Source organism: Manacus candei, unplaced genomic scaffold, assembly GCF_025592945.1.
Source record: "Manacus candei isolate 608988 ecotype Guabito, Panama unplaced genomic scaffold, ASM2559294v1 h1tg000095l, whole genome shotgun sequence".
In the NCBI taxonomy this organism is placed as follows: Eukaryota; Metazoa; Chordata; class Aves; order Passeriformes; family Pipridae; genus Manacus; species Manacus candei.
Genome location: NW_026138143.1, coordinates 1,857,686 through 1,877,190, shown reverse-complemented (window position 1 = coordinate 1,877,190; position 19,505 = coordinate 1,857,686). Strand labels below are relative to the sequence as shown.

The 19,505-nt window shown below is 38.5% G+C and overlaps 2 protein-coding genes across 10 annotated transcripts in view; one reads left to right on the top strand and one right to left on the bottom strand.

The window, feature by feature from the left end:
- Nucleotides 1-6,779, top strand: part of EZH2 (enhancer of zeste 2 polycomb repressive complex 2 subunit) — a 55,034-nt gene extending 48,255 nt beyond the window's left edge. For all 9 annotated transcript variants that reach the window (XM_051768504.1, XM_051768498.1, XM_051768507.1 and 6 more), the window contains 8 exons: nt 1,077-1,117; nt 2,274-2,399; nt 2,771-2,949; nt 3,827-3,922; nt 4,527-4,608; nt 5,417-5,497; nt 5,614-5,698; nt 6,446-6,779. In XM_051768504.1, coding sequence (XP_051624464.1) covers nt 1,077-1,117; nt 2,274-2,399; nt 2,771-2,949; nt 3,827-3,922; nt 4,527-4,608; nt 5,417-5,497; nt 5,614-5,698; nt 6,446-6,506 — 751 coding nt within the window. In that variant the 3' untranslated portion in view covers nt 6,507-6,779. The remainder of the gene's footprint in view (nt 1-1,076; nt 1,118-2,273; nt 2,400-2,770; nt 2,950-3,826; nt 3,923-4,526; nt 4,609-5,416; nt 5,498-5,613; nt 5,699-6,445) is intronic.
- A 2,204-nt stretch (nt 6,780-8,983) lies between these two features.
- The window catches only part of CUL1 (cullin 1), a 52,699-nt gene continuing 42,177 nt past the window's right edge, over nt 8,984-19,505 (bottom strand). Inside the window, exons 12-22 of the mRNA XM_051768497.1 lie at nt 18,449-18,497; nt 17,781-17,912; nt 17,109-17,226; nt 16,099-16,175; nt 15,477-15,608; nt 14,566-14,658; nt 13,208-13,255; nt 13,032-13,114; nt 11,454-11,559; nt 10,579-10,692; nt 8,984-9,614 (exon numbers count right to left, since the gene is read on the bottom strand). Of these exons, the coding sequence (XP_051624457.1) occupies nt 9,534-9,614; nt 10,579-10,692; nt 11,454-11,559; nt 13,032-13,114; nt 13,208-13,255; nt 14,566-14,658; nt 15,477-15,608; nt 16,099-16,175; nt 17,109-17,226; nt 17,781-17,912; nt 18,449-18,497 (1,033 nt within the window). The 3' untranslated portion in view covers nt 8,984-9,533. The remainder of the gene's footprint in view (nt 9,615-10,578; nt 10,693-11,453; nt 11,560-13,031; nt 13,115-13,207; nt 13,256-14,565; nt 14,659-15,476; nt 15,609-16,098; nt 16,176-17,108; nt 17,227-17,780; nt 17,913-18,448; nt 18,498-19,505) is intronic.

Sequence of the window (19,505 nt, the reverse complement as noted above, 5' to 3'; positions counted from 1 at the left end):
GATTTCTCCTTTAATTTTAAGGCTATTGAAATCAAAAGTCTGGTTTTCCTTTTAGGTACCTAAGGTCCAGACAGGTGTTTATGCTTGATTGTGTCTGACATGCTGTTTATGGAATAGTTGACATTCCCTACCAAAGAGCTTGCAATCTGAAATGGATATAAAATAAAGGGGTAATTGTAACTTGCAAGAATGTTAAAGTGTAGTGAGTCATGTTATGATAACCAAAAGTATGTTGTTCTTAAAGAAAACCCCCAACCCTAACCCAACAAAACAACAAATCCAAACAATAAAACCCATTACACAAGAAAAGCACCACTTCTGGCAAAGGTGTACTTAGCTAAGCTGACTGAGAAAGGGGACACTGAAGGAAAACTGTAAGGACATAAGAGAAAGGTGTATAGAGTTTGAAGCAGAAGGGGAAAAGCTTAGTGCAGTACCACCAGTCAGAACAACTGGGGAAAAGTCTGTCCGGCCAGAAATAAAATATTGAGGCCACATCACTCTGGCTGTGCCAGACAGACATCATCATCTGTTGTCTGCATACTTGGAGCTCATCAGGTGAAGGATAGGACTTGGCTGTGATCTGTAGACAACAACCAGTGCTGTGCTGGGGCCGAGTCCTGTGAATCAAACAGCTGTCAGACTTTCGCTCCCCTATTTAGACATGACCCTCCAGATCTGCAATTCCGAGTCCTTCCTTCTGCTGCTGCTTCTGCCTGCTAGAAGCGGCTCCAGCAGCCTGCTCTTGGCAGGTTTTCCTTCAAGGCCATCTGAATTTAAGCATTTCTCTAGCCTGGGCTGGGTGGGGACTGCTTGTCTGTACAATTCTGGGACTAGAGGAATGGTGTGGGGAGGGGGGAAGCAGCCTGCAGAGCTTTGTTCCTGTCAACCCCAAGAGACTGGGACAGGGTGTTTCTGCTGCAGTCACCTCTGACTTGTGTGCAGTTGGCAGATGTTCATGTTACCAGAAGCTTTCCCATCTTAAGTTAAGTGTGGGTCCAAGATGCAGCTCCCTTTTCCAGCCCACTGCAGGAGGAGTTCCTGTCAACCTTCTTGTTTGTTTTGTGTTTTTGCAGGTTGTGGGCTGCTCATTGCAGAAAGATACAGCTGAAAAAGGGTTAGCATCTTTCCATTCAATTTATGTCCTGAACTTTTAAGATTCTACTATTGCTTTTTGGGTTTTGTCTTTTGGGGGGTTTGTGTTTGTGGCTTTTTTTTTTCTATTTTTAATGTTAGGCCATTATATACATTCCGTGGGGAGCTAGAGATTATAGAGGAATAAGAAGAAAAAAAAAGTAAGCTCTCATTACAGATATTGTAGGACAAAAGGTACTCTGGTTTACATAACTGGAAGAGCTCTGTATAATTCAATTAAAAGGGAAGGAGGCTGAGTTTACAATCTTTTCAGTATGGCCTCATCGAAGTACAGGTAAAAATGGTATTAGCAATTGGAGCTGCGTTAAAAACTGTTTTTGTGGGTTTTTGTGAAAAAAAAAAAAAAAGCTTATTTTAGAAATAGTTCTCTGAAAATCTGTTGAGAATAGTTGGGACTTCTAGCAACATAAATAATTGGTCAGTTTGTCTCTCTCCTTTTTTGTTGCTGATTGCTAACTTGAGCACTTTTACAAATTCATGCAAACCCAACACCAGCTCAGTAGTATTAACAGCAAATATAATTTATATACCACCAAATTTTCCTAGCTGCTCTGTAGGTAAAGCTCTAGACTCGTCCCTTATATTTCCTTTCTCGTCTAGAAGACTTCAGCATTGTCTGTACTGGAAAATTGACTTGGGAAAGCACAGTGGTATAATAGCCAGGTATTATGTTGCCAGTGTTAACCTGCTTGAAAGCTGACTGTTGTTCCATATTAAAAATTACTTTTGACTATTTGATCAAATTTATTTTGCCGAATAATATCGGTCCTGTTATAGAACATATTCTCACAGGAAATTATACCATTGTAGTTTCGTTTTTCAGTTTTCCACAGTAAAGAGCTTTCAGCTTGAATACTCAAAGCAGCTGAGTAATGGGCAGAATAAAGTGCCCTAGAAAGCAGGAGCTAATGGTGTAGAACATCTCACTAATGTTACAGTTCTGGTTAGGTGTCTCAGGTTTTTAACCCCACTCATTTGTAGGTTTGGGTTTTTTATTCATGGTTGGGACTTTCTTAGTTAAATGACTCAAAGGGAATTTCTACCTAGGAGAGTGAGGGAAATTGTGTATTGTTTGTTTGCAACTTACAGCTTTACAAAATGTTGCTATTTTTATTCAGATGGGTCATCGAATCATGTTTACAACTATCAGCCATGTGATCACCCACGTCAGCCTTGTGATAGCTCATGCCCATGTGTAATTGCTCAAAACTTCTGTGAGAAGTTTTGTCAGTGCAGCTCAGAATGTAAGTAAAACATTTAAAAGTAATCTATAAACTTCTTTCCCTGTCCCACCCTCTAGCTCGGTACTGCAGTCAGTCCGTACTGCAGACGGTGTTGCAGTAGCAGCAAATTGTATCAGTGTGAGCACGTGTTCAGTTTAATTTGGCCCTCATAATTAGCCATTGCATGAAGTCAGAAAGTCTTCAGACTTAAAATTGAGGAAGACTAAAATCAGGAAAGGAAAGAATTTACAGTACTTCTGAATGTTCTGTACAGATATCAGTAGCTGTGTTATTATTAATACATTTATATTCTGATATGCTATAATCTGCACAGTCTTAATTTTAATTTGTACTTTTTTCATACCTGCTCTTTTCCATCTATTCTTTTGTAGGCCAAAACCGGTTTCCTGGATGTCGTTGTAAAGCACAATGCAACACCAAGCAGTGTCCGTGTTACCTGGCTGTGCGTGAGTGTGATCCTGACCTCTGTCTCACGTGTGGAGCAGCTGACCACTGGGACAGCAAAAATGTTTCTTGCAAGAACTGCAGCATTCAGAGAGGATCCAAAAAAGTATGACCATAGTTGCACAACTACATGCCTAATACCTGGGCTCTGAGGTGGTTTTATGTTTTCAAGCCAGAGAATGGAATTTCTTTGCCTTCGTGCTGTCAAACACGAAAAGAAAACAAAACCCCCAAACCAAACAAAACGACAAGGGTGGTAGCTGTCACTTGTTAGCTTGCTTATATGCTGCTGTTAAGCTCTGTCTACATTCTGTCATGTACCAATTAGTGTTTTCTGTGTAGCACTGCAGTGGATTATCTCCTTTCCCCCATTCAGGCTTCACTTGTAATTTGCAAATAGGCTGCTGTTTTAAAGTGATACCTCAGCAGTCCTTCCCTAGATCAGCATAAGGAAGTTTGTCTCAGACACAGAATGGCTGTTTCTCTATCCAGTTGTTGATTCTAATGCACAAACTTGTATCAGGTCTACTGAAGATACCTTGAAAAGCTCATTCAGCTCTGGTAAATCAATCAATCAACCAAAGTTTATTTCTACTCTGGAACATCACCTCTAGGACATCACCTCACAAACTAGTTCAGTCGAGTACTGAGCTAATGAGTGTGTAGTAGGCTTTTGTCTGCAGACCTTTCTAGGTTGAAGTCTTTAGTAAATGTGTTTTTATGTAACACCCTCATTTCCAGGTTAAACTAAAATTTTTAATGCTTTTCAAATACTTGAGGTTGTTTTTCTTTTACATACATCTTCTGATCCACAAGCTGTAATTTTAGTGTGCATTCAATAACTAGAAGAATCTATGTTTGTCCACTCTCCTGGAGTCCCAACAAATACATTTCATAAAGTGATACAAAACAAAATGGAAAAAACCCCCTGAACTCAAACTAAGCCAGGCATGTCTAAATTTTTTGTTTTTTCTACCCCACAGCACTTACTATTGGCACCTTCAGATGTGGCAGGCTGGGGAATTTTTATCAAAGATCCTGTACAGAAGAATGAATTCATCTCTGAATACTGTGGTGAGGTAAGGATGGAGAATGCTCGTTATGTATGAGCTTAGTTGGTGAAGTTTTCTGTTGACAAGGACCAGCAGATTGTGTGTAACCTGGTATCATGTTTAGACAGAGTGATGTGACTGACTAAGTGCACAGACACTGGTGTCAGAGACTCAAAACCCAGGAGCTACATGGTTGAAATGTCACAAAAAATCTGAAATAGGTTCTTGTGAAAATGAGAGGCTGGAATGTCATTTTTATCTTAGATATAATTTTGGTTCAGACATGTTTGGAATTTCGTGCCAAATCATTTCGTACAGTAGGTGCTTTCACAAAATTATATTCTGTAGCAATAGAACCCTGAATCAGGTATGCAGTCTTGATTTTGAGATGAGAAGCAATTCTTGCTTTTCTTCTGCTCTGAAAGGATTTATTTATGCTAAGAGCAAACGGCGGATGTTTTGTTAGTGCAGAATGCTTGCTAAAGTACTTTATGTTTGGGAATACTTTCAATCCCAGAGAATAAAATACCCTTCACCTGTCTTTCAGAATGTCTGGGGTTTTTGACCTTAAGCTGCTAATATTACAAAAGGGAAGAGTTCATCTCTTTTATAAAAGTACTATTTTTTTCAGATTATTTCTCAGGATGAGGCAGACAGAAGAGGAAAAGTGTATGACAAATACATGTGCAGCTTTCTGTTTAACTTGAATAATGGTATGTATGCATTAGTTTGCAACCCTTGCAGCATAAATAAAATATGTATGCTCACCATTTTGTTCAGCCCTGTTCTTTTGCAGACAGCAGGTAACACAGAGATTTTTTTTCTGCACATCTTTCCCTATCAATTTTGATAGCTAGTGTTTTTTTTTTTTTTTCCCTAAATGCTAGTCAGCTAGATGTAGTGATGGAGCCTATTACACAAGTAACTATACAAGATGAGTAGAAGTTGAATTTCATGGAGTAAAATTAGATGCAGGCATTAAGTAGACTAAATAATTTAAAAGGCTTGCCGAGTATTGCCTGAAATAATTTTACTATGACTTAAATCAACCAGTAAGTGATGATGGTAATTGTGTTGGGGGGGAAGGAAAACCACACACAGATACGTGCTATGTGGCTACTGCCACTAGCAGATAAAAATACAGACTGCAGTGTCAAGCATAAAATACCAGAAAAGAGTTGAAAGAAGGAAGAATCCTCTGCTTTATGTCAGTGTTTGCTTAGCATATTTATGGAGCTTGTCCTTGTGGAATAAATGTATAGAAGCTTCAAATGAGAAGCTAAGGTAGTGCCACTGTGGCAAGAGGTAAAGGGAAAGCACAGTGTGGAGCAGCAGGAATATTTTGTCTTGCCGAATGGTACATCTGTTGTAGGACGATGGGCCAGTTCTTCCATGTAGGAAGCTGTGCAGTTATCTTCTCCAGCTGTTAAAATCCAAGCACACTAGGCACTAAACACAAAAACTTGTTTGTAGGTGACTCTCCATCATTTGTGGGTTTTGTTGTTTTTTCCACCCCCCTAGATTTTGTGGTTGATGCAACACGCAAGGGCAACAAAATTAGATTTGCAAACCATTCAGTAAATCCCAACTGCTATGCAAAAGGTAAGTTTTAAATTTTCTTGCTTTTCAGCAATGTATGAAATGTTGTGAGATACTTGTTTAGCATGCACACTTTATCAGTATTTGTACTAACATAAGCTTAAATTTCTTTTATACAGTTATGATGGTTAATGGTGATCACAGAATAGGAATATTTGCTAAAAGAGCCATTCAGACTGGTGAAGAACTGTTCTTTGACTACAGGTGGGTAGATGGATTTTGTAATTTCTTTGTGTCATACCGGATTAGCTTTCAGTATCTCTGTTCAGCTCAGTTAATTACTCCACCTGCCTGGTCCTTCAACCTCAGGTCTCAGCAGCTGAGAAGCAGAATGCACACTCTGCATTGTATTTTTAAGCCAGATATCAGAGTAAGACTGAATTGAGCAAACTTGGAACAGCAGCTTGTATAGAGCAAAGTTTAGTGACAAATGGGGACAGACCTGCACAACAGACTTTAACTGGTAGGGCTCCCTAGTACTAGTATGGGCTTGACTCTCCCATCACTCAGAAATGGGCAAGAAGTATTGTGTTATTAGAGAGAAGTGCTTGCTAAGAATGTGTTCCTACTTTCCTCTAAAATCATCCCACTTGAAGAAAACTAAGCTGTCCAGTGCCAATACAGTGCAAGTCAACCTTCAGAAATGCAGTTGCTTTCCACTAGCTAAAATGACCTTCAGCTTGGTGAGATTCAAGGTGAAAAAAAGTGTGGAATTTTAGTGGAATTTTGTTTCCTCTTAATCAAACTCCTCTAAAAGTAGTTCCTTGAGTGGTCAGCATTGTTCTGCACCTGCAAATTCAAATGAGGAGCAAAGGCCCCAGCTGGTGATGAAACTATGGGAAATCTAAGTATGAGTATTCCAGTCTGTAGTGCCTTCTGTCATGTCAGAACAATGAAGCTGAAATGTTCAGTGATACTGGTTTTTATTTGCCTTTTTTTTTTTAATTTCAGATATAGCCAAGCTGATGCCCTTAAGTATGTGGGCATTGAAAGAGAAATGGAAATCCCTTGACACCAGCTACCTCTTCTTTTAAACAAACAGCTGCCTTATCTTCAGGAATTTCTAGTACTGTGGGCAATTTTAGAAAAATAAAAACGATGCAATTTGAAATTATGTATTTGCAAAGTACTGTAACAGTAATTTATAGTAACAAATTTTAAAAAAAACAAACAACTTTTTATTGCCTTCTCACCAGCTGCAAAGTGTTTTGTACCTATGAACTTTTGCAATAATGTGGTGTGGTACATTTTTCAACCTTGAATAAAGGATACTTGAACTTCTTCATTTTTACTGGAACTGAGTTGGAATTTTGTGTCAGCCAGTTGAGGAAGCAATGTGAATTTAACTTGTAACTTCTGAGCAAAGGCAGCTCCACCCTTGTCCCCTCTTGATACTGTTACTTTAGGTCACATTTAAGATTCACGTGAAGATTCAAACAGTGTAGGAGACATCAGTCAGGTTAAGGGTGGTGCTGCAGCACCTCAGTCAGTCTTGGTCTTGCAGTTTTTGTGCTCCCTTGGCATGGCAGCTACATTCATGTTCTCTATAGAGTAATGGCTGCAGCTGAGAAACTCCTACAATTAACCTTTACATCCCAACATCCTACATCCTCAGCTCCTACATCTAACCTTTTGTCACAGGAAGAGCTGCACTGCATTTTTTTTAGTCTTTCTCCACTTTTGCTGAGTTGCATCAGACAAGAGGTCTCTCCATTAGCAGTAGAGGCATTTAATGCAGGGGAAAAAGGGTTGTCCCCCCCAAACAAAAATCAGAACAGCTGTGAGTTCTGTGACAAATGCTACTTTCAAGACAAAGCTGTGGCATCTCTGAAGCACCAACTGAATAATGAATACAACAGTAATTACATATACATTTCTCTTCTGCATCTCTTAATTTTTTTATATATAGTTTCATCCAAAATTATTTAGATTGCAGTTAGTCCGTTTGGGTCTCGTACAGGGCTGCCACACATTTATTTCTTATTTGCCTGTGGAGTGTGAACTCTGCAGCCTGTTGCTGGATGGAACACAGTGCTCTAGTCAAAACAGCTGGAGTGGGAGGGCAGGCACAGGGGGACATTGCAAAACTGATTTCAAGAAATCCTGTCCACAATGACTGTGTACCTTCTTGCACCTAGGGGTCATGTTCAGCACATACTGCCACACTCTCATGTACAGCAGGCTCTCCTGCTCTGTGCTGGCCTAGGAACTGAGAATTCATGAGAGAAAAAAAGAAGTCCAAACATTAAAAACTTATTTTCTCTATGCTTGGGTAGAACATGGCTTTTGGTCTCGTGCTGACAGTATACAGAGTACTGCTTTAACCAGCCCTGGGTTAAGGCTTGGCTTTGAGAGGCAACTTGGAGCAGGTCATTTCTGGCCTTCCAACAGAGAACAACATTCAGGCTGTTCGTTTTTCTGTCATCATACCACTCTTAAATCCTGCTACAACAATCTACTAGCTCTGAACTTTCTGCAAGAATTGTTTACAAAAACAACACAGCATATACTACTACTATTACTACTACTAAAAAAAAAAAAAAGCCATCCCTGGAAGCATCACAAGCTCCACTCTTCTAAATTTCCAAAAGCAATTTTAAAACTGAACAGCAAGATGCTTCTAGTCCCCATGCTGACAGTCTTTAGTACAATTAACATTAATTCAGAACATGACTAGAAAGCCTGCAAGATCTCAGTTGCAGATGAACCTCCCCCTTGCTTTTCCAAATCACTTTGGATCACATCTAATACTGCTCCATAATTTTTTTTAAACCCATACATTTTTTTTAGGTCAGAGTTCAGCTGTAACCATTAGTTTCCCTCAAGAGAAAAACATTAGCAACACCAAACCTGGCTCCTTTATCTTCCTGTGAGAAGAAACACTGAACAAATCACAAATTCTAAAGGGAAAAAAAGGGGTTTGGCTGCAGAAGTTCTTTTCACCATCATGATTAGAAAATATAAATTACCAAAATGAGACTTGTGAGGATGGAAGCATCTTGCTTGTAGCATGTGGAAAGCCAATATTCATTTCACAAAATGTTATGAGAAGAATGGAATGAAGCCTGGTCAATCAATGCATGTGTAGTAACACTCAAAAGTATTTTAATTCCCATCACAGGCTGCATTTAATGGGAATTAATCTTTAGGAACACATTCAATTTTCTGTTCTAGCCAAAGAAATGGGCAGCCTAAACCTCATTTATCCCAGGCAGCATTTAAGCAAGTGTGATGCATTTTACAGCACACTGAGCAATATTAAAAACAGCTCCAATTTCAGATGATCAAGGATTGCCATGTCTATCCCAAGTATTTTCTATTCTGCAGATCTTGTGAAATCATCACAACTTCCTTTTACTTTCAAAGTGCAGACCTTTCCTCTTAAAAAAGAAATAACATGCATAGATGATGATAGATGACAATTTCTTCAGAGAACAAAATGTGCTTAAAAGAAAGCAGGGAGGAAAAGCAAAACGAATTTCTAATAGCTTTCATAACCATTATACCTTTTATTTACATTTAGAAAGATAAGTCATGAAACTTAAAACAATAAAACCAAATGCAACTTGTACAGAAATCTTTTAATTTTTTTTTATTATTTATCACACATTAAAAAATGAAACACACTATACAAATGGTTTTTCATAGCAGATTACACATGGGTCCATTCAGACTCGCTCTCCAAGTGCTGCCAACATGTATAAGTACTGCCTGTGATGGCAGCTGTTTATCATATAGCCAATGTATTGATTTAAATGCAGTAGCATGCAACCCTTAAAGGAGAAGGGTTTGATTCCTTTCTGTTCTTAAGTTAGGTTAAATGGCATTGGTGTCCATATTTACATACTTGAAATGTATCAATCCTGAGCAGTTCTGATGTAAATCTGAGACTGGCTGATGGGAGTCCTGGTCTCAGTTATTAAAAAGGGAGGTCCAAATGGCAGCAGGGTGGCTGCTATGAAGTTCCGTCGCTTTCATCCTTTCCATCACATACCTATTTGCCGAGTGTCACACAGTCAAGTAATTGCTAATAAAAATGTTAAGCCAAGTAACTGTAGGTGTCCTTCTCACCATCTACACGTTCCAAGTACTCCTTCTCAATGAGAATGTCGATGCATTTCTGTGGGAGGAACAGAGGTCAGTGGTGGGACACTGGCAGAAAAGCCCTCTCGGTGCTTGCTACAAACTTTGAAGGATTTTGGCCCCCGTGGGAGTTCCCTGCCAGGCCGAGGATGGGAGCAGGCAAAGGGCACAAACCATGGCAATTTGCTCTCCTGTTTCTGACCACATCCAAGTAGAGGACTTTGCTAATCCATTTAACTGAATTATACCTACTTGATGCTATTCCAGGGGAGTGGCTGGTAGATCAACCCATCATCAGTATGCTGAGCAACTTCACAGTAAGACAGCAAACAGAGAATTAAACCAAGGTGCAGAGTGCTCACTGTAAGGGCACTAGACACAGCAGCTGCAGTAAGAGCTGCCTGTGGCACTGCCTGACTGGAAGCACCTCAGTACCGGTGCCAGTTTATGCAACTGGTCTCCACTGCCTCTTCTCTGCCCCACCCATCCCCTTGGCTGTGTATGTAAAAACCACTGGTGAGCCCACTTGAACAATCTGGTGAAGAAATTAACACCCATTAATTAGTAATTAATATAATCAATACAATTATTAGTAAATAATTAAATACAGTGCCTCCTATCCCAACATTTTTATCCTGCAAGAGATCAGGAAGCTGTTCCATCAAGCCAACCCAAAGGCTGGCTGCACTCCCACAACTAGGAGAGCAGGAATAAACAGTAAGCCTGGAGCAAAGGCTACGGTAAGCTGGCACTGATGTGAAAAGATGTAATCAAGCTACTATTTTACTTCTGCCAACAATGTGAAACATGCATATTACCCTAAGAGAAATGCAGTATTTCTGGTTAAAACATTTCCTACTTACTTAAAACTCAAAAAAAATCTGTTCTTACCCATCCCATCTCCTTAGCTTTCCTTTTTAATTCAGAAGCATGTGTTTTGTCTATATATATACACTCCTCACCTCCTGGAACACAGGTACAGAGATGTGGTTCTCCCATACCTTAATTACAGGAACTCGTGGCTTGAACCTTGAGGACAGCTGTGTTAGCACTTCTCCAAGCAGTTGCTGGTGTTTTAGAACCTTCCTCATTTTCATGATTCTCACAATAGCAGCCTGCACGGCAAAGTGGGAAAGGTGTGCTTAGGAGCAAAGTACTTGTCCTGGATAATGCCATTTAACATTTAACTTCCCCAGCAGATCACATCTGCTTGTGCAGAAGCACCACCACAACAAACGTGAGTACCAGACAGGGAGAAGTTTGCCCACAAATGTCAGCTACTCAGGCAGGCTGTAAGAACTCAGGTTCTACACAGCACACAGGCATTAGAAGTGGCTTTGACACAAGGCTTAAGACCTGTAATTACTGTTGGTCTTATCAATAGCACCAGCTGGTACCAAGAGCAACATGAAACTACCTTGTGTAACAAAAAGCCTTCTTTATATATTTAACTTTACTGTAATGCTCTCTTAGTAGCACACGTGTATTTCCTTCCCCTGCCTCTTTGCTTCTCGAGTGGATTCCGAATGAAATGATATAAAAACACTGTTGATTTCATACTACTTGGGTATTATTAGTTTTCACCCAGAACAAGGTCTGGTGAGGGTGTGCATCCATGAAACCCAAACACTATCAACATCAGATTAGAACAAATGTGAAGAACACATTCCATCTGTAGAAATGCCCTCCTCCACTTTCTATTACAGACTTCAATCACCTTTAAGAGCATTTTAAACACATTTTTAACTCTAACACAGTGCACTGCAATGGCATGTTGTCTTCTAATAAAAATTAAGAAAACCCCACAGTAAGCTTCATTAAAGGATTACAAAGCTGTAATTCTGAGATCATGGCAACATTCTGCAATACAACTTACCTGAATCAGTAGTTTCCTATCTTCCTCTATATTTTTGTGTGTAGTTTCTTGTTCCTGCTTCTGTTCAGTCTTCATTGGCACATTGATGTTTACCCTTAATTTTTTGCTGTAAAGAAAAGCAGAAGTTAATAAAAAATTAGCCTGTTTAGAAACTGATCAAAGAAACAAAGAAAAAAACCCCCCTAACAAAATCCAACTCCAAAATAAAAGCCACACCACCACAATTACTTTAAAACAAAAGAGGACTGTGGCTCTTCTGAAAATTTTAGACACTCTTATTTAAGTTAAAAAAAATATTGGAAAAAACCCCCAACCAATCAAAAAACCAAAATAGCTTTTTGATTGGTATTCTTGTATTTCATGTCTTACTGAATCCAGCTAGTGACCTGCTAGGTCTAGCTAGCACTGTACAATTACACTGTATTTGAAACATTTCTATGTTTAGTAAGAAGCTTTGAGTCAGTGAACGGGACAAAGAAAAGTAAGTCGAAACAGAATGACCTTTCTGATTTACAGACTGGATTCTGACCACAATGTGAAGAAATCCATCTGTTTTGTAAAACTGAATTCTGCCTTTCTTCCACACGCTCCCTGGTGCTGATGGTTGTGCTGAAGTGAGCCCACTACTCTCAAGACACGGTGCTGTGTCACAAGTGGGGAACAAACCTCAGCATCAGAGTACCAACGTGCACAGGGCTCTGCTCAGCTTGTTGGCTGCACTGGAGGGGGAATCTGTTCTTTATTTAATGCAGTGTTGTGCATCATATATTGGGAACCACTGAGCTGCAGAGTGCAGCAACACTGAGCTGTTCCCATCACTGCATTAAGGTAACTGACATTAAGGCATGAATGCTCAAACCTTTAATTATGGGTAAAGAGGAAAACAGGTAAACAGTGAGGTACAAGGAAAGGTTTCAAAATGGTTCTTTCACTCGATATCTTATCTTCAGGAAGTACCGAACTCACTGAATTTATGTGTGTTTACATCTATGCTCTGGTAAGCATGATAAAAAGTCACCACAAGTACTGTAAACAGCTTCAAATGCAGGACTGTTTAAAACAGGCAATAAACCCTACTGAAAATCATGTTTATTAAGTCTTCAAATCACTGTACACTCTGTGGTTCTGAAATGAGCCTGATCTTCTCATGTTAGCTCTAGTGGATGAGCAGTTATGACTCTGACCTTTGCTGGTCACTGTGCACAACTGTAACCTTATAAAATACCACGTATTTCGCTGAGTGCGAGCGAGTCATGCACCTCAGTAAAACAGCAGCACCATGTCTTATCAGAAATAAATAATTCAAGAATTAGACAAGAATCAAGGAACAAAAAGGGCATATGAAAATACATCCAGGGCTTGACAGACTTTTAAGTCATAAAGCTGAAATCTTACCCATCCCCCCCACTTGCCAGCCCTCTCCCTTAGTGCTGGTACACATTGGATCTGTATTTCAATTGGCAATTGAACCCCGAAGCTTTCATCTCAGGTATATCAGGTTTTACCCAGATTTTGAAAGCAGAGGAGGATGCTACCCATTATACATAAGTGATGCATGCTGCTCAAATTTTTCCTTACTTTTTGTAACCAAGATAGAGTTTTATTAAAGTATCTGGTTTTAACTCCACTTCATCAACATTTGCATTTTCATCTTCCAAAACCTGTAGGAAATAAATAAACAAACAAATAAATAAATAGCCATTAACACATTTTGCTGTGTGTTAAGCAGGTCATAAAAAAGCAAGAGTACTTACAAGCAATTTTGATTTCAAAAGTATCTGTAGAACTTGTGCCAAGATATCCTACAAAATTACAGGAAATGTTATCAGTACAGATTGCACTTTCTCTAACTTAAAAACTTGAACAAGAATGCACATCTTTAGACTAAGAACTAGCAAGTGCAGAACACTGTAAAATAAGGGGGGGAAAAAAAGGCAGTAAAAACATAGTTCACAGAAATAAAATACAGTAAGGCCCTTTTTGGGTGTTATGACATTATTCCCCTTGTGGTCGGTCAAGTGACATAAAATTCTTAAGAAAGACTAATTCCAAACAGTAGACCTTTCTAGTTGCTGGTTTAGGAAGTATTTTGTAAGCAGATTCATAAGCCTAAGAAATAATTTTTCCCAAACCATGCAAATATATATACCATGGCAAACTTAAACTTCAGAAAGAAAGCACACTCTGCTTTCTGATTAACATCTTTTTACTTTCTTTGTTACACTAGGGATCTGTTCTGTTGATGTTGCTGGTCAGTCACCCAGATGGCTACTAGGGTCAACATTCTGAGCAGGCTTGCAAAACTGCTATTTTACCACAGTGGAAATCTTCTGGGATCCAAGCACTTAGTTTTCAGCTGTATAAAGAGTTTTATTCTGATCCAGCCATAATTTGGGCTAAATATTTATTTTACAGAAATCTCTCCCTCCACAAAAAAAGTATCTATAATAAAGGGCAACCCCCTAAGACTTCTGGGTTTGCTGTAAACCATCATTAGCAGTAACTTTCTAGATATGAATTTCTTGAAGTAAAGATCTCACTGACTAGGAATTGCCTAACTTTCCAGAAGTTGAAGCAGACTTGATTCACACCTACTATAAAGGCCACAGATGCTAAATAAACTGTGGGCTTTAAAGTCTACTTGGAAAGAAAAGGAGGGAACCTGTTCCACAGGAGAGTTAGCCAATGAAACTTCAGATTTTGCTATTTTCATGTATAAAAGCCTTGAGATGTAAAAGAATGACAGATACACAGATCAATCATTTAGGGATAATGCTTTTTTTTGCTACAGTGTTGTCTTTTAACATTAAAATGTATGTAGTGAAACCCTGAAAACTTCCTATCAGAGCTCAGCAGGGAGCTACACAATTCACTCCAGTCATGAACAGGAGTATGCACTCACTAAGATTCATCAGAATCAGGCAGTTATGATTACAGGAAAGTAAACAGGGAAAGTAAGTTGACCAAGAATAGAGCACATCTGTCACCTTCAGGACAGAAACCGACTCTGGCTTCAAACACATGTAATCCCAGTTTCTTACGATAGCAGAAAGAGCCCTGAAGACCAAAAGATTTGTTCACAAGAGTGTGGTAAAATGTGCAAAGTCACTACCATTTTTATTTGAGTACTGTCTGTCAGCTGCTGCACGGTATAGGCATCTTCTGTGTTGTACTGCAGTAAAATCGCCATCTGGAATGTGGATGCCTAACAGATCCAAAAACAGAGAATGAAGGGGAGAGGGGGGAAATCAGAAAATGAGAACGAAAAAACACATTTTCTGAATTTGAACAGCCTGAAATTTACCAGTTAAACACAAATACTGGAATATTTGGACAACAGAGAATACCCAACTAGTGCTAATCATTACATAATACAGAAAAATCTGATGTTGCTTACCCAACCAGAACTCCACCTTCCAGCATTATCTAAGCATAAATCCCAGGATTCTGATAATTTAGCTAGCTGCAGACACTTCATCAAATCTTATGGTGTCAAAGCACTATCCTGGTACTTGCTAATATAATTTTAAATTATTTTCCTCTGTCACTCCCTGACTCTTACCCCATTTAATCTTCATTAAAACCTACACAGACTACTGAATTAATTCTCACAACTCCAGCAGAATAATGAAACTGAATTTATGAACAAGGCAGCTATCAGTGGCTATCACCACAAGGTTAACATATGTTGATAACACGGTCAAAGTCTGAGATTATCTTGTTTCTTCTCACTGTTGCGAACTCCCCTCCTCTGTCGACTTTTTGAGAGAAAGCAGACACAGAAGTATAACCAGCATCAGATCCTACACAAAGAGCTTGCAATTGTCTCACACAATGCAATTCAACACCTCTTTAGACCACAGGCAATGTATTCCCTTTCGGAAGTCAATTTTCTTTTAAGCACAGATCGTAAGTATCAGTGCAGTAAATAAAACAAACACACAATAAAGGTTCTAGCAGCTGTATCCAGTCCTCTGAATGCAATCATTACCAATTGTTTTACTGGCATGACATTGTCCTCACCTGTAATGTGTATCTGTTTTTGAAACAGTTGGTAACCAACTCCCCTTTGGACAGCTGATACAACCATGTTAATTTTCTTCCACTATGACGACTGGCATAAAATGCAGTAAATCTCTGATAGCTCCGTTCTAACTGTATAAAAACAATAACAAACAAATAAATAATATTATTCACCGTTGTTTACCATTACTAAAACATGCTACAACATGAAGCAACAGATGAACATCATCAAATCTGATCACCCTCAACCACCGTGTTGTCTGAACAACACAAACAGAAATCCAAGGTATTCAAATTCTGCAGACTGGATGAAATTTCCCTCTGTTACAAGTTTCCCCTTTAAAGTACCATTAACAACACAAATGTAAACCAGCATTTTAAGTTTCATTCTTTCTTTCATGATACATTAAGCACAACTAGAAAAAACGTGTTTCACACAGTTCCTTCCTACTACTTTACTCAATTATCTTGTTCCAAATATCCTCAGGCCAAATAGGCAAACACCAGAGACACTTCCCAGTCCCCTCTCATACACAACAAAACAGAAGGAGACACCAGCCTTGTAAAACAAATTTCTCACATGATCATTTCATGTTCAGATGAACCAAGTGCAGTGCCTCACCTCAGAGGGCAGAGCAAATGTGCAGGACTGCTGAAATGGCCACGATCCAGAACTCAGCACCTGGATGCTGAAATCCACTGAAAAAGAAGTGAAGAGGTTGAGATGCATTATTCCCCTTGCTCCTAGCCCCTCTTCAAACACAGCCCCAGTTCTAACACAAATGCCTTCTGGTCAAACTAACATGGTAAAGAATCGTTAAGCAATAATTTTTTTTTTCAGATCATAAACAAAAGACACTCATGAAAGATGTCGCTGCAGCTGGAGAGCCTTAGATGTGACAGGCACTCAATTTTCTCTAATTTGGAGAAGTTATCCTGTTCCTATCCCCACAATGGACTTCTTTTTTAACATGCAAGTGTGAAAATTGTGAGCATTCGTCATCACAAGACGCAACTGCAAGAATAGACCTTTCACATTTATACGTGTAAGGCATTTTGGGCAAGTCGACTAAGACTACAAACTAAGTAAAATAAAGCCTGACAATACACAGCTCTAGTTGTAATCCAAGAATTAATTATCAATTCCTGGCAGAATTTGGTTCAACGTGCTTCAATTAAAAAAATATGTATTAAAAAAAAGCGGTAATGCCATCTAGCAACATGGAACACCCTATACTTTTTTCCTCAATCCTTTCACACAAGTGTGAACTTAAGCCATTTTGTGTTCAAAATCAAAATTGTTTAAAGAGAAACATCTCTCCAGTCAAAAATTAAAAAAAAGGAAAAGAAAAAGAAAAAAAGAAAAGACAGGATTCAACTTCATTTAGTTACATACCTAAACATGAGCTGCAAAATCAGGAGGCGGCTACCCACAAAAGATATAAAGTGCTATCAGAATACACAGAACAGACCTATAGGACTAATTTAAAAATCCCAGTTATCTTAGACAGAAGAACACTAACTTCTGGCAGAACAATGTCTAAGTCAAATACTTCCCTCACACAGTTAGCTCTACAGAAATAAGAGGAAGCTAAACTGTGCAACAGTAACTTAGGTAAATGTATTACTTACAATCTAATGGTTCTGAGTTGGTCAGGTGCTTTTTAAACTGTTCATTCAAATCCTTGCTTACACCAATATCTTGGAACATCCGCTGCAGCTTGGAGGTATACTCAAAACCACAAGCTTGCTGTATTTTAAAAGCACAGATACATCAGCAAGACACATTTTTGACATTGGATAATGAGAAGAACAAAGTACCAGAACTTATTTCCTTAAAAAAAGCACAAAGTTCCCTATTTCCCTCACTCAAAGTACGGATCCCAACTAGATGAGCTCTTTAACTGTCACTGAAAACTGAAGAAAATTAAGTTTGACAATGAAGTAAAACACACAGTGAAACAGAATACTCAAAGGGTATTAGATCATATTTTGCTTGACTCTGCATGAATAAGAGTTAATGAAATTAAGCTACTTTTCAGTAGTCATTCCCTTGAACAAATATATCCATGTCATTTATTTGGATAAGAATAATGAAGTTTAACTCCACCGGACAGACATGCATTACCAGCTCCTTTGATTAAAAAAAAAAAAAAAGGAAAAAAGACAGAAAAAAAAGACCTAGGTTGTGCATTTTTCTATTGTACATAAAATAAAGAAATGAAGGGACATACATTAATACTTTCCAAAACAGTTGGAAGACGTGCAAGGAAGTAGATCATGAGACAGTCACGGAATACTCACTTTTAATTTAGAGATCATGCTTGCCTCAGCATCATCACTAGCACTGTTCTGATGAACGAGTCTTTTTGCCAGCATTTTAGCATAGAATTTTTGAAACACATCTTTATCCTCAATGTACTTGAAGACAACCATCTGGAAAAGCCAAGATAGCTTGTAAGGAAAAAAATATTTAAACATTTGTCTTGAAAAATCTGTAGCAGTAGCTACTTCATTTGCACCTAAATTTTTAAGATCAGGGGTTTTGTTTGGCGGGTTTTTTTTTTTTTTTGAGGGGGGGAGGGAGGAGAACAGAGTGATGGTGTGTGTTTGTTTTAAATGTGGATATGATTTGAACACACAAACTTTATATTCCACATGTGCAGCCTTTTAATATGTGCATATTTAATGATATAAAAAGATACTGTAGAAATTATATATGTATGTATACAAAGATGAAGTAAAAGCATAGATTTAATATAGCCACTGCTGTAAAGGGGTTTTTTTTAACACACAAAAGAAAATAATTTTTAAACAGCCACACAGGGATTATTACTGAAAAGCTGAAATACTAAGTAATGAAATCAAATATGTAAAAATATTTTTTTTCCTTATCTGCCTTGTGTGACAATCGAATACTCCTAACTTGTCAAAGCTAACACAGAAGAGAACTGTGTTTATAGACATCTTACCACTTGATTGAGTGTATCTTCCAACTCTGCTTCTTCTGGATTCTTTGAGCTGCAATTAAAGAAATGCATTTTTAATGAATCTCAAAACAGTAGAATTAAGCCAACACATGGATGTATGTGGAAACTTCATAAATAAAGAAATACAGACTTGAGTAGTTCCGGGATCAGAGACTCTTTAAAGAGGAAACAATGTAATGAATTTAACACTTCACTACTCCACCTGTGAGCAATTCTGAAGTATGCAACTGAAGTCCAGGGTGAAGTCCTGGACCATGACTTGCTCGGGACTTCTTGATACCTGATACTTCTCAGGATTTATGGGCTTAAACATAGATCTGTCTCTTCCTGTTGCTAAATGCTATCTTTATTTCTTATCTTAGATAGTACAGTGAGAAGAAAACAGCTTATAGAGCTGGGACTTGACTGAGTGAAAGCTCAGGTGGCACCACACTTTTCCTCCACGGCATGATTGTCCAGCAGGTATATCCCAAATCTACCCTGCAGAAAGCTAGTATTTATAAAGGAGAAAATAAAACCTTTGCTCAAGGAAGGAGGGGATGGGGAAGGGAAAAGTGAACAAATTCTTCCATTTTTGGGTTGTTTGGTGGTGGTTTTTTCCTCCCCCAAAACAATTAGAAATGTTGCCAGTGACAAAGCCGACACCAATCCAGTATGAATTGAACTGATACCAACATATACCAATACAGTATATGACCTGCTGAACCATCTGAAGCCAAATACTTTGAATTAAAATATGAACCATCAGAAATTAGAAAGCAGTTTTTGTCCTCCTCGATTTCTGCCCTGATGGAAGAAGGTATAGAGAAAACAAAAGGAGGAAAGCAAGAGTTATAATGGAAAAGGGAATGTGTCTCTCTTCATTATAACAACCCAACTCAAATTTTTTTGATAAAAAAACCCACCTAAAACCTCCTGCTGTTTTATTAAAAACCCAGAAGTTATATTCCTATAAGAAAAGAAAGGTTTTCTTATTTCCCCTCCTCCTTAAAAAAGAAAAGTCAACATAATCTTTAGGAATGATCCTATTGAAAGTTTT